At 43.9% G+C, this 15,468-nt stretch overlaps 1 protein-coding gene across 1 annotated transcript in view; it reads left to right on the forward strand.

Moving 5' to 3' along the window:
- Window positions 1–15,468, forward strand: part of MLLT10 (MLLT10 histone lysine methyltransferase DOT1L cofactor) — a 119,850-nt gene that overhangs the window by 12,545 nt on the left and 91,837 nt on the right. The window contains 1 exon segment of the mRNA XM_048511868.1: window positions 3,232–3,286. Coding sequence (XP_048367825.1) covers window positions 3,232–3,286 — 55 coding nt within the window.

Consider the following 15,468-nt stretch of genomic DNA (forward strand, 5'->3'; position numbering starts at 1 on the left):
AGAGATGGTGGTCCCTTATATTGACACGATTTGAACTTATGGGATTGATAAGAACAGGCTTATAATTCCCGCAGTGGTAAGACTGCTCAATTATCATCCCTATCGCAAGAAGGTGACCCTAACATGATCCATCTAATTTATAGACCAATCAGTCTTCTCTCGGTCTTGGGAAAACTTTATCTAAATACCTCGCTAAAATTAACTGGCAGTTGGATTGTTGATAAAATGTCATAGGAAGAACAAATTGGATTCAAGGGTAAGTCAATATCGACCACTGTACAGTTGTTCAAGTTGCTTGATAACTAAATGCTTAAGAGGAAAAAGAATTATGTATCACCCAGCCTTTGCTTATACGATCTCCGAGGCATTTGATTCTGTTAATAGAGATTCTGGAAGAAACTCCAGCAATAAGGTGTAGGAAACCAAGGTTACTTCAGATTAGTAAGATCCACAAGCACCTATTGCGCGATGAGGATGCTTAACTGGAGGGATTATTGCTTAAAAAATTCAAGTTACTAAAGGGGTAAAAACAAGATTCTTGTGTGAAACCCTACACTCTTTAAGCTCTTTGTGCCGATCTAGAAAAGCTACACTAGAGTGGGAAGCCCAAGTACATAGATCCAACTCTGGACTCAACTTTATACCTACTTCTAGTATTATTTACTGATGGCCTTTGGTTGTACTTCAGCTCAATTGATGGGATAAGGAGGCTTTACAGAGTGTTGTATAGAATGCACTCAGCGATTGCAACTAACTTAGATAAATCAAAGGTACTGGTATTTTATCGTGGAAGAAGCCACTTGAGATTGGCGGATAGGCCACAGTGGTTCAGAGCAGGTTACCAGTCATATAAATACCTAGGAGCTTCTACCATCATAGGGCCTCCCTGGACACTACATGGAATCAGACCATCTGCCCATTAAATTAAGTTACCTCAGCCATTATCGCTTCCTCTATGGGGAAGGCGGTTATCCCTGCAGTTGAGCATTAGTACCAAAGTGAGTCAACTCAATCCTTTATAGGATCCCCATCTGGATAAGAATGGAGCAAGAGGTTGAAAGGGTCAGTCATACTTTTCTGCAGCATAAAATCATAAAGCACTTGTTCCCATTCCCTATAAATACTATTAGCGAAACTGAGGCCAACTATCCCGTACAAGAACTCAGCCTAGTGCCATTTACATTCAAGTTTGGAGCCAGAGTTGTTTTAATGCGAGGATGAACTGGACCCCTATACATCCCAGGGCGGCTCCATCCTCCACAACCAGTATTGGTGGGTTAAATCAGCTCAAACTTAATGGAGTTGGGCATTTCCTTCAGGAGGGACTCTACTAATACTAACAGAGCAGGAGGAGTCTATGGGAGATATCAAGAAAGAGAGACTTTTTGACAAGAGAGTTTCAACAGATACTAGAGAGAGGCTAATGACCATTTGATCTCTCTGGAATACCTATCTGGATAGACTAATTACCAGCCAATTTTCCAACCTATCTGGTTTTAAGGCCCGGTGTGAGCAATCACCTTAGCTAGTGCTTAATGCCTACCTTCACTTCAACTGTGACCTGTGAATCCACAAGAAATGCCGATGTTAATGGGTTCTGTGAAGCAGTATCTCTCATATGCAGTTGGATTGTCCCTTTTATGAATGGAGTGGGAAAAGAAACACATAATCCCATACCATGGAAGTAGAAGGCATTACAGATAAACAGAAGGTTATATCTTAAACAGCCACAGCCTACAGAGCTGTTTGGAAGTGATTCTGGCTAAATTACCAAGTAGTTATTTATTTTAACTTTTACGTCAGAAATTGTAAAGTTGTAAAGGCTGTTATTATCTTGCTAAGCTAATCTTAAACAATCTATATGCCATTAAAGGTATTTGGAATCGAGAGGAACTAGCATCTTCTGAATGCCTAGCAAATAAAGGGAGTTGTGAGAAGAGCTATCAGCAGTCAGCACATCCAATGTTTCTAATATTTCTCTACTCCAGTCTTCCTCCTTTGCATTCTCAAGTCTCTGTGAACATTCTGAATATTTTCAAACCCTGTGTCATACTGTAGCAGTGCATTATAGAAGATTAATAGCCCAATATTGGGGGGGGATCTCCCTCTGGATGGGGTGTGGGCTTATGCCAGGGAAATACCCTCCTTGGAGCTCTTACACTGGTGGAGGGGTGCTTACGCCGGCGCCCAGTCACTTGGGAGCCCTGGGATGCCCAGCCATGGCACCCAGCTTTCCTCTGGTGCTTCCCCGTCGCCTCAAACTGTGTTGGCATAGTGGGGGCGTTCCCAGGCCTTAGTCGGCTTCCATTGCTGGTTTAGCCCCCTTGCTCCTGCAGAGCAGGGCTCATATATACGCCGTGGTTTTTGTGGCATATCTCTACTTCCCCTTAAAGGAAGAGTTAAAGGTGAGAATTTTTGAAAAACCTTTTGGGCTTCCCGCACTTTGGGAAAACGCTTTGGAGCGGGTAGGGTAGTGCTGAAGCAGTGCCATCCCCACCCACATGACAGCTCTGGATTAGGCTGTTTGACTTAGAATCCCAGTCTTTCCACTCACCCCTCATTGTCCATTGGGGAGGCAGTGCCCTGGCGCAGGCTGTCACTCGTAGTTCTAAGCACTTTGTATCTCTTTGGAAGACATTGGCCTTGTGTAAGTGGAAGTCCTTATCATCTGCAATGGAAAGGGGTGCTATGCTATTAAAAAATCAAGGCTTAGGATCCCAACCACTGTGTAGAATTTGTGATGTTTTAGATTAGAATGTGTTTGAATTTTTTTCTCTTCACAATGATCTTCTTTTGAATCAGAAATAATTAACATTTCTTGTAGTAATGTAGTTTCTTGGATAACCAGTCACTAATTGTCCTTAAATGTAATGGATCAATAAGGTCATTAAAGTTTGTCTTGCACAAAAGCATTTGTAATTGCCTGGCTGGTCTCCATTGGTGTGCCTATAATTATTGAACTAAAAGACTTTGAAGGTCATCTTGTCTCTTACTTGAGGAATAAGTTTAGAAACAACTATTTTTGCAAAGAACTAGACAGAAATAGAACTAAGAGAGGTGTTTGTATTGTGATTTAAGGAGGAGACACTTGTTAGAGGTTTTCCCTAATACAAGGTAAGACCCTTTTATTTACCCTTTCATATAAATTGTAGATAGTTGTAAACGTTCTAGTGGCACATTGTGACTTCTTTCTGAGGTCTGTTACTTATAACTGTTTTTGTCTTCTTGTAGAGATGTGAGTTATGCCCTCACAAGGATGGCGCTTTAAAAAGAACAGACAATGGGGGTAAGTTTATTTTGTTTTTAAAAAACTTTTCCTTAAACTGTGCTGTAACAGGAAGATAACTCCTTAAATACAAATTTGTGTCTAGCTTCTACAGTTCTGTTCATTTGATTGGTTTAGTTTGGGATTGATATAACATGGGTGGCAGTTAATAAACATTTGGGGCCAAATCTGTAAATCTTCTGACATACTGAAGATTTCTGAGCTCCCTTTTAGAGCTTATATTTAATCATTTAGGTGTTCATCACTGTAAATTATATTTATTTTTGCATCATGTATACGAGTTTGAGAAATCTTATCTTTTTCTTCCACATGGAGGATATGGGTTCTGTATCTATCATGCTAGAGGGCTACATGTAAATTGTACTCTTTAATTTATGCAGAAATCATTCAGTGTTTGTGAACAGTGAAGGTTATTTAATTCCATCTGTAGCTGTGGTTCACTGTTCTCAAGTGGCACACTTAAAATGATGAGCCAAGTGCTTGATGTACTACCCACTTCAAAATGGGCTAATTTTTTTGGTTAAACTCCAGCTGCAAACTGTACATATATTATGTTTGGATAACAAATCTTGTTATCTAACTAATACCCACAAAGAAAAGGAAATCCCACTTTGTACAGGAACACCACATGTGAAATTTAGAGCATTTATGGGATGGATGTATTATTAAGGAACAAGAATATATCTATATTGTTCCTCAACATTGTAAATGAAGAATTTTGGTTTTCTCTGATGCAGAATTCCCACAGTTCCAGTGTCAAAGTGTGCATCTGCCATGGGTTTACTGCAAACTGCTCTTTGTTGAGTGTTATGTATTATTTATATGTTCTTAATTTTGGCTGTATTTGGGAGCTAAAAATGTGCTGAATTAGAAGAAAACAAAATCTGCATAATTAAATGTTCGTTTGCATAATCATTTATTAGCATCTTTTTTTTTCTTGGGCTAGAATATGGGCTCCTCTTGATGCAGAGCAGAATCAACTTTTCACGCATAACTAGTGTGATGGAGGATATATATCAGGAAATGAGTTACTTTGACCTTAGTGCTGCTTCGTTGATTCAGGTTGATGTTCTAGAACAGGCACCTTTTGAAGTGTCACTTCAGCCTCATAACTGGTTGCAGTTGGGTTAGTACCTGAAATAATGATTAAAATTGAGATTGTAAATCTACAGGTTTAAAAGTTTTCAGGGGTAGTGCCTGAGCAGGCTGATTGCACTCTTCGGATGGGGGATTTAGCAGGTACTCTATTGTTCTGAATAGATTGTTACCTGGTGAGAGCAGATGCCACTGTGGGGATAATCTGTGTGGTAATGAGCCAGTTAAGATAGTGTATCTCCAAAGACTGCGGGATACAATTCTGAAATGTGTGGGGTGTTGGTGTTGCTGGCAAGTTTTGTCTTATTTCTGGAATGGGGAATTGACTTGGATGAACATAATGGCTCTGGAATGCCTGTTCCTGCAGACTAGAACTTATGCTTCTTTGTTGTGAAGCTGCAGATACGATCAGTGGAAACTTAGGGTGATTGAACAGAACTCAGAGCCCATTTGAAGGTCCATTCTTTGTCACCAACATTGCTATTTATCTGCTTCTCAGCTTCCATCATCTGCTTTCTGCCACTCATAAAAAGTTCATTGGACCTGTTGAAAACCTAGAACAAGGTCAGCCAATCTGTCAGCACACAGTGCTTCCATGTGCAAATCAAGCCTTTATACCCCACTCCCAGGTAGTCTTTTCCAACCCTGGGAAAGTTGATTCCTGGGGTCATGGGACCTGTAAGAATTAATAGACACTTGGGGAGAAGGTAATAAGATCACTCTCTCCTGGTAGTCCAGCTCAGCATATTCAGGGATGGAAAGGACTGCTTTGGGGAGAGGAACATGTATCATTCTTCAGCAAGGAGATTGAGCAGATGAAGTGAATGTTCTAGAGACTTCTGGATGATGCATTCCCTCAGCCCATATTAGTGTGTCTTTCCAACCAGTTCTGGGACTAAAACCACTTTCCCAATTAGACAACCTGTGCCAATTTCGTGTCGGTGTGATTAAAACAAGTTTTTTTTCCTACTGAGAGGACACACAAAGCCTCCTAAAATAGATTCATTTTGAACTATAAGCCTTCCCCTCAGTTTCCAAATGTTTTACAGGTAGCAATGATATAGTTTTTGGCTTCGCTGCTGTGAGGTAAATTTTATGGTGCAAACAGAGATTGTTGAGATCACTGAGACTGTATTAATATATAAACAAACCAACAGCACACATCTCCAGGTAGAGGGGTCTGCAACCTGCAGCTCTCCAGATGTTCATGGACTACAAGAACAAACCAGCAGCACACATCTCCAGGCAGCGGGGTCTGCAACCTGCGGCTCTCCAGATGTTCATGGACTACAATTCCCATCATCCCCTGCCATCATGGCCAATTAGATAAAGTGTTTCTGAGGCACAAAAATTTAAACTGGCGATGACTCATAGACTTCTCTACAATGGTTTCAGGCATGACAAACTAGGTTGGATCTTCTCTCATACACAGGATTCTACTACTTTCCCCAGAGTCAGGTTGAATTGTACAAGGTCAGCTCATCACTGGAGACAGACCTAACAATGGAGCACTCCCATCTCTCCCAGAGATAGAGCTGAACTGCTCTGTCACACTATCAGGCAGAGCAACTCTTCACTCTGCTCTTTTTCCTGAGCCAGACCTGAGTTGTCACTGCTTTCTCCCTGAGGCAGAACTCAGCTGCCTCTTCTCCTCTGTTCCTTTCAATATCTCATCCCCCTTCTCAAATGTGAGTGGATGCTGGAGCAGCACTTCTATCTGAGAGGCTGATTTTTCCTTCAAGGGTAAGACATTCCCCCGTCATCGCAGTGATCCTTTTGATTCTCTGACTGGAAATTTCAGTTGCTTTGTACACTACTGAACATGGCATCATTCTGGGCTGTGTGATGATGGAAATACTGGTACTGTTTTGGATATATCTTGGAAGTTGATGAGGGGTGGGAGTGGGGGAGAGACACAGCTGCTTGTCCTAAGGGATGTATTCCTAGGGATGATACACAGTTCTATCATCCACTGTGCTTTCTAACATCTGCATGAAACTTTGGGAGCCGTTTGGACATTTTGAGGAAACATCATTGGAATATTGCTGATTCTTAGTTTTATGTTTCTTTTTTCAGCAATAACAGGTGGTAGTTGCTTTGAACAGGCTGCATGAGGGGCTAGTAAATAATGGCCAGGCACAGTGGAGATAGTGGAAGGTCTGACTGATCAGGAAGCCACTGGATTCCCTCTTTATGGGGTTCACTCTCCTGAAGGATGAAGTGTGCAGTTGGAAGTCCTTCTAGACCTGCTCCATGGGGAGCTATTAGGACCAGAATCACATTTGTACCAGTTGAGAGGTTCATTTGCCATTTATAACTACTCCAAGGAAAGCTAACCCAGCTACTGAGATGTAAGGTGGATTATTGTAACATCAGGTACACAGGTTCCCTGTGATGATTGTTTGGAAAGGAGTCTCCCACTTGCTAGTGAAATTAGTAGCATACCACCTGTGTTAAGACAGCTGCATTTTCTTTCAGTTTCTTATAAAGTACAGTTCAGAGTGTAGGTTTTAACAGTTTAAAGCTCTGCATGGACTTGGTCCCATTTCTCAGAAAAATGACAGTCCACTTTGTAGACTGAAGATTTCAGGGTGAGGTGGGGCTCTGCTTAGAGCCAATCAGAGGCCAAATTGATCACATCAAGAACCAACAACACAGAACTCCTGCTAGGCTAGCTTGATGTTTACTTCCTGGAAGATGTTCAAAGGCTTTTCCTGTGTGCAGATTTTTATGGGGTGACGCCTTTGCTGATAAATAAACAGTAATCTGCTCTGTTTCTGAAATATGCTGGATATTTATTTATTTTTGTACCTGGCTGCTTTGTGGTACATATTGTTCTGTATTTTAAATTAACACTATTTTAGCATTGTTTTGTTGTATATTGCACAAGGGTTAGCGTCCTGGAAGCTGCATGTTTGGCTGGGTACAAACTCAAAAAATAAATGTATCTGTAAACTTTCAAACATTATATTGCTATCATTCAAAACTGTTATCATTGCACCTCTGAACTAGAGGAGGTATAAATATATTAAAGCTTTTACAAGTATTTTCAGCATTTTCTTCTTGATAATGCCTGCTTAACATCAAAATGGCTCTCAGCTTAATGGTAGGGTTTGCATAGTATTTATTAAGGGTGAGTTTTGCCAAGAAAAAATCATGTTTTTTCTTGCCCTAGGAGAGGCTGTTTTTCCACTGTCTAAAACATTATAAAATTATTTCATTACTACCACATTTTTCAAGCTGTGGTTATGACATGGTTAATTTGCTGTTGAGCAAGTAAAAATGCAATAGGCTTCAATTGATTTGAGTTTTGCATTTTAGCAAAGAAATGTATACTACATTTAAAATAGAATGTAGAAGCGAGCACAAGTTATTTTATTGTGAAAAGTTCAATTGTACGAATCAACATGGAAAGAGGACTTAAGGAAACATTAAGCAAAGATAAAAGGAGGCTTGTGGTTTGGTAGGAGACCAATGTGAGCTATATACAGGAGCGTAACAAGGCAAACTGGAGCCCTGGGCAAAACCTGAGTTTGATGCCCCCCATGGGCAGTGGAAGGAGGCGGAGCTCCCCCGTCCTCCTCCCTTGGTGGCTTGTGGCTTCTCCTATCCCTGCAAGCTGAACTTAGGCGCCCCCTCTTACCGGTGAAAGGGCGCGAGATGCAGGGGGTGAGTGGCCGGTGGCGGGCAGTGGCCGCATCCAGGGGAGAGTGGCGCGGTCGGTGGGTTGGCCAGGTGCACGTGCACTCCTGACTGCTAGCTCTGCCACCCCACAAAGATCCATCTGAGGATGCGGCAGGGTTGGCAAGAGGTAGAGCAAAGGCAGCAAGGCTTGGCAGTTTGACTCAACCTGATATGAGCCGGTTTGGAGGCCCTCAGAGGGCCAAGGGCCCAAGCCCGCCCACTCCGAACTCTGCACGATCCAAACTTGCAGTAACATCCAAGATTCTCGGATATGTTTTTATTTTTTGGTGTTTTTGCGTTTTGGCCTGCAGGGGGCGCATTTTTAGAGATATCCGCACCAAAATTTCAGGGTATCATCAGGAGACTGTCCTGATGATACCCCCAAAGTTTGGTTCAGTGGGGCCAAAGTTCTGGACTCCCAAAAGGGGTGCCACATCTCCATTGTTTCCAATGGGAGTGAATAGAAGATAGGGGCTGCCCCTTTGAGGGTACATAACTTTAGCCCCCCTGAACCAAACTTCACCAAACTTGGGGGGTGTCATCAGGACAGTCTCCTGAAGATACCCTGAAAGTTTTGTGACTGTGCCTTCAGAAATGTGCACCCCACTGGCTGCACCAGAAATTCCCCATTGACATCAATGGAAAAAAATTAATTCAGAAGAATCTTGGGCAAATTTCTTGGGGTACCTGTCAGGGGTGCAATTGTTAAGCTAGCGACACCAAAACTTCAGGGTATCATCTGTGAACATGAGACTGTCCTGATGATACCCCCCAAGCTTGGTGAAGTTTGGTTTAGATGGGCCAAAGTTATGGACCATCAAAGGTGCAGCCCCCATCTTCTTAGCTCCCATTGGAAACAATGGGGGATAGGAGCTACCCCTTTGGGGGTCCATAACTTTGGACCTCCTGAACCAAACTGAACCAAACTTGGGGGGTATCATAAGGACATTCATGATGATACCCTGAAATTTTGGTGCCAATATCTCTAAAAATGCGCCCCCTGCAGGCTGAAACATGAAAAAACAAAAAATAAAAACACAGGAGCATGCCCTGCAAAATTCCTGAGCCCTGGGCAGATGCCCACATTGCCCAGTTGACATTATGCCACTGGCTATATACTAGGCTCTACATTGAAGAAGAAGAAGAAGAGTTTGGATTTATATCTCCCCTTTCTCTCCTGTAGGAGACTCAAAGGGGCTTACAATCTCCCTGCCCTTCCCCCCTCACAACAAACACCCTGTGAGGTGGGTGGGGCTGAGAGAGCTCAGAAGAACTGTGACTAGCCCAAGGTCACCCAGCTGGCGTGTGTGGGAGTGCACAGGCTAACCTGAATTCCCCAGATAAGCCTCCACAGCTCAGGTGGCAGAACTGGGAATCAAACCTGGTCCCTCCAGATTAGAGTGCGCCTGCTCTTAACCACTACGCCACTGCTGCTCCCTACATTGGGACTTAGTTGTATTCCATGTACATTGTGTTATTGCAGAGGCTTCTGATGTTGCTGCATTTTCAATAAGTCACCTCAGTAGCATTGTAGAGTTGTGCAGTTGGTCTTCCCTTGGCACCAACTTGTATACTCTCAGCTGCCCAGAGACATCTTCTAATTAAGATGCAGGACATTCCCTCTGCCCTTTCATTCTAAGCATATTTCCTTCGCTAATTTCAATTTCACTTGCACTCCATTATAATTTGCTAGATTTGTGCAAATGGCTTTCACTGAATTAGCAAGTGATTTGATGCTTCGTTTGCACTACCACTCCCTTCAAGTTGTGTATCTCTGATCTCCTTTTCTGTCCTATATGAATTTAGCTGGAAGGCTGGGAGGATACATGGAAATTAGCAGTACCATTTATTTAGTTAAGTATCACTACCAATTTTTTTTTGCATGTTCCTCTTCCAGTTGCGAGTTGACTTTCTGAATTGATAAGACAGATCTGTGAAAGGCATTTAACTTGTTTATACCACTGTAAATATTGGGTGTTTTATGCTAATCGTCCTTGGTTTCAGTTTTGTTTGGAAGCTTACAGTGTACACAACAAAGCCTTTCATTTCAGTGTATTTAAAGGCTGTTCTTGGTTTGAAATCTGATCCAACTGGATGGTGATCAGGAATGCTGTACAACAGCATTCTGTCAGCTTTAGAACAGGATTTCTGGAAGGCAGAAGTAGCATATGGGCAATTTAATTTTTTGAAGATTTGTATCCCACTTTGTCATTAAAAACATACATGGTAGCTTCCAATAAAGAACAAGAATATGGTAGAATTAAAATGAGCAACAAATGATTAAATGAAACCAAACTAAAATGTAGACCAAGTCAGATGAAAGCACTAAATCAGAATATAGTTCAGCCATTCCTCACATTCTTCTGGAGGGAAGGAGACAAATATGCTGCTTGAGGGACAAATTCCACAGTCTGAGGGGTGGCTGCCAAGAAAGCGTTATGTAGGTTTATGTAGGTCTGGTGTCTGAAAGGGTGTGTTCCTGCAGTTAGCCTTTTCCTGCTTAGATCATCTTGGTGGTGTGATTCATATTGGTGGAGGTGCTCCTTGAAGTACTTCAGGCTCAAGCTGTTGGAGCTTTAAAGGTCAAACCAGCACTTTAAATTAGGCTCAGAACCAAATTGGAATGGAGTGTAATTGGCATAATATAGAGGTAATCTGTTCATTGTGATGATTTGCCACCTACATTCCATGTGCTGCATTTTGTACCAGTTGAAGCTTATGAAATATATTCAAAGGGTGAGGCTGTTGTTTTAGTGGAAGCGCATGTGCCTTGCACCCTGAAGATCTCAGATTTAGTTTTCAGCATTCCCAGTTAAAAGGATCAGGTACTAGCTGATGTGAAACACTGCTGTCTTGAGACCCTGGAGAGCTCGTACAGTCAGACTGAATAGTTGCTTATCTAGATAAGTGGTCTGGTCCATTAGAAAGGCAGTTGCAAGACAGCCATGTTATCTAGCCCTATGTTATAATAATCTAACCTAGATGTTGCCAATTCAATGTGTTCAGGTGGCCAGATCAGCTTTCTCTACATTGGTGAACTGACTTGCATTAGTAAAAATTATTCCTGGTTGCTCCCATTACTTGCTTATTGAAGGACAGAGAAGAGTCCAAGAATATCCTCCATTCAGACATAGTCAATCAGGCAAGTACTACCCAATACACATGTTCCTGGATCAGTTTTGCCCTGATTCACAGAACTTGTGCCTTGTCTGGATCCAGTCCTTCACAGCTAGCAGCTATTGAGCCATTAATCTATGGTTGATATTTGGGGAGAAAGAAAGCCTTCACGGTTTTGGAAGAGATGTTTAACTTTTCATCTGCAGAGATACCTATCCTTTGTTCTTCTGATTCCAAGTAGGTTATTCCACCTTTCTCCTCAGTGGGAATCCAAACTGGCTTACAACATTCACCTCTTCTCCAAGAGCCCTGTGAGAGGTAGGTTAGGCTGCGTGTGAGAGACTGGTCCAACATCACTTAGCAAGCTGTCATACTGGCGTGAAAATTCAGATCTGGGTCTCCCAGATATAGCCAAACCACTCTAACTGCTGCACTACACTGTAGGAATATATATGGTTCTCTTACTTAGCAGTTGTAAAGAAAGGCAGTATCATCAAAAGAAGGTTAAAAAGTAGGCCTACTCAAAATGGACAACGAAATACCTTGGTCACCAATCAGAAGGCTTCTCAGGAAAAAGGGAGAACAATCCAGGCACTGTCACTCCAAATCTGTGCTACTTGTGGTTTTGGTACTGAGCTCTACTCGTCACACCCAATGTTCCTTCACTGGAAGTGACATTACTGTATTCACCTACTGCCAGCTAGTGGAACCAGGAGCTCTCCTGGTACAGATTTCTCTACTACCTGTTTCAAACGTTTTGCTGATCCTTTTTCTTTCTGTCTGTTGGAAAGAAGACTCTTGTTTTTAATTTATTTATCAATGATTTCTATTCTCCTGGGGGCGGAGTCCATCTCCGCTGGGTGTTTCTCAACCTTCTGTTAGGGAGGCAGGCCTAAACTTTCAATTTCCTGTCCCTGGCTCCTCCTCCTCTTTGTTTCCAGATACTTTCCTGCCTAGCTAGGGAGTGCACCTATAGTGTTTGGCTCCACTATTTTACTCTACTACCTCCTCTTTTCTCTTAATTCTTCTTATTCTTCTACTACCAGCACTCTGAATTCTTCCTTACTGCGGCAGGTAGGGTTCTTCCCCTCATACAACCCCCACCCTTCCCATGAAACTAAAAACAAAATAGGCGAGACCGGATCATTCTCACCTCCCAGGCCCCAATTTGCCGTCCACGGCAGAGGCCACCAGATCCTCCACTTCAAGGTCCCTTGACCTAGCGGGAGGAAAGAAATACCAACTTGAAGGGAAAGCCTGAAAAAAGCATAAACCCGGACAGAGAAGCCTCCGGAGCGTGGCTAGCCCCCCTCCCGTTTCAAAGCGCGGAGAGAGCAAAGCTTGGCAGCATACCAGGAGCAGAATGAGGCGCCCGGCCCCTCCACCTGAGCTTCAAAGCTCCCAGATGAGGCATCGGCTGCTCCCCTCCCTCCCCTCGAGCACTTCTCGGAACAGGACTCCGAGGGCAACTTCCAGGCAAGAATTTATTGATGATGGGGGAGGGGCTGGGATGGAAATCGAAGCTTGAGGGAGGAATTCTGGAGATGAGCCCTTTAACCTCCAAAACATGACTGCCGCACAATTTTCCCAAATTCTCCAAAGGCGGACAGTAGCAAGAACAGATGCAATCTGTAAATACTACCACCACAACCTGGCAGCCCTCTTCTCAAAAGAGTAGCACCAGCTCCCATAAAAGCGCACCTCCCCAAGATCAGGCAGGGAATCCTCTAGCCTTCCCAGGGGAGAAACATTCAGCGAGAGATGAGACTCTGGAAGGAGACAAGAGCACTTTTCCGATCAGGAGGAACCCCCCCTGAAACATCAGATCACATTTCACCCAGATTTTTCAAATTGGAGAGAGACCTACCCATGCTAATAAATAAAACTATCTCAGCCCTGGAATTACAGGATGAGGAGGGGACCCAAAGAACCCATCCGCCCCTTCCTCCTCCACAAAACCCGTTAAAGGGGGGGAAGCCTAAAAGGGAGCAAAAAAAATTTTTCCACTCACACTGACTCAGCCTCCAAATATTTTCCCATCCCGGAATACTTAGAAAGAAAAAAATTAGAAAAGAATAGCAACAACCAGGGAGCAGCGAGGAGGCTTTACCCTCCAACATCAAGAAACTATACACCTGGGTACCAAGAGTACATTAACTCCCATGCTGAAAGTGCCCTAGTAGGCGCCCCACTTGGTAGCAGCACTCCAATCAGGAGGGACTGTGGTCTCCAAAGATGGAAACAGACTCCATTAGAGAGGCATGCCATGGATAAGCGTTCAGATGCTTCACTAAGAAGGGCCCGCGAATGGACAGCCCACAGCAATGAAGCGTTAGCACCCCTCAGCTGTAGTTACGCCGCATGCAGCATGCCTCTTGAATCTGGTCAAACAAGAGTCATGGCAATGTTTACCACCCAGCTTACAAGCGCTCAGGGAAGGCATCCAAAGAAATTCTTTGCGGAGTCTCCTTCCTAGCCCGACTCCAACCTGGATGCACTTTTTACTCTCGGCCAGATCCCATGGCAGCATCCGTAGTAGCCAGAGGCGTTGGCACCCAGCTGGCTTAGGGCATGGCATGAGCGGGCTAGACCCCCACTCCAAAAGGGTACTGGTGGCAAACTACTCCTTCCAAGGGGAGATGCTATTTGGCCAAGAGTTGGACCAAGGTGCTCACGGGAAAGCAAAGAGACAAAAAGAAAATCATTGCCCAAAATTAGGTGAGAGCTGAGTGGAAGCCTCAATTCCAAAGAAATACATTCAGATCACACCGCACATTACCAAGAGCCCCAAAGAGAGATCTCCGACGACAGAACTGGGAGACCCCACAACTCGCTTTGGTGGCCGTGAGAAACTCCTTCAGGGCCCACCACTACCAACCCACACAAACCAGAGCAGAACAAATTCGGGAAGTTTGACAAATCAGAGAAGGCAAACAATGGCGCTTACGACACCCGCTACCCGGTGGGAGGGAGACTCTCCCACTTCTCCAAACAATGGAGGGACACACACGAACAATTGGAGCACGGAAATCATTTCATCCAGGCTACCTCATAGAGTTTGCTCACATCCCAAAACCCGCGTTTCTTCCAAACTTATCAAACTCCAGGAACCCTCCACACTGTCCCGCAAGCCAACTGGCAGTCCAGCACCTACTAGACATAAGAGCAATAGAAAGGGTCCCCTCTACTACGAGAAGTCATTAGGCATATACTCACATTTTTTCACAGTCCCCAAAAAGACGGCGGGGACTGGAAGGCCATCCCTGGACCTATAAATCACGTGAACAGGCACATCAAACTCCGTCACTTCCGGGATGGAATCCCTCTCCGCTTTTTTTTCCACCATCACGGGAGGCACTTGCCAGCCCAGGGGAATTCCTGCATCCCTGGATCCCTAGCGGAGGCTTACACTCCACATAATGATCCACCCATCCACATCGACAATACCTAAGGTTAGATTTCAAGCGACCAGTACACTATCTCCAGTTTCGTGCTTTACCATTCCGGACTCTCCACTGGCGCCCAGAATATTCTCAAAGGTACTACTAGGCCCCATAACTTGCTACTCACGCATGACAGGGGATTCACGCACACCCTATCTGGGCGATGACGTTTCTGGTCAGATCCCACTCCAGAGAAAGGGCACTAAAGGACATCCAGATGGTTTACTCCCTCACTAAGAGCAACACGGGTTCTTGGTAGGCATATGGCCAAAAGCTGTTTGACACCATCTACATGAAAATCCTGGAACGCACCTAGAAGCCATCATCTCCACAACAAAAAAATGCGACTAACTTCCTTCCCCATCCAGAGATTTGCATCGATTCAAAAGAAAACAAAAGCAATTATACCTAGCCAGACTAATCATCTCTACTTTTGCCTCACCAGCCTCTTAAGGGCCAATTCATAGCATGACCATGGACATGGTGCAATGGGCAAAAGATTCCATGCACGTCAGCTACAAAATGCTTTCTTACCCATTCCAGCTAAGACATCATGAAGCGGGACCACTCACTGACCCTGAAGAGCCATCACTGGGGTCAACCTCCGTTGGTGGACCATCGAAACAACCCTATCCCAAGGGAAGACCTTCCTATTCCCCAAGCGCCCACAGATATTCTCCGGGGGCTTCAGCCTCAGGGGCAGGGGAGCAACCCTGAACAACAACTTTTGTACAAAGGGACCTGGAACAAGCGCAGAATCTGCACTTCCAATCAACATCCTAGAAACTCGAGGCAATCCTCCTTGCTCTAATACAATTCCATCCACAGATAAAGAATCAACCG

The sequence above is a fragment of the Sphaerodactylus townsendi genome, linkage group LG11, assembly GCF_021028975.2.
Source record: "Sphaerodactylus townsendi isolate TG3544 linkage group LG11, MPM_Stown_v2.3, whole genome shotgun sequence".
Lineage (NCBI taxonomy): Eukaryota > Metazoa > Chordata > Lepidosauria > Squamata > Sphaerodactylidae > Sphaerodactylus > Sphaerodactylus townsendi.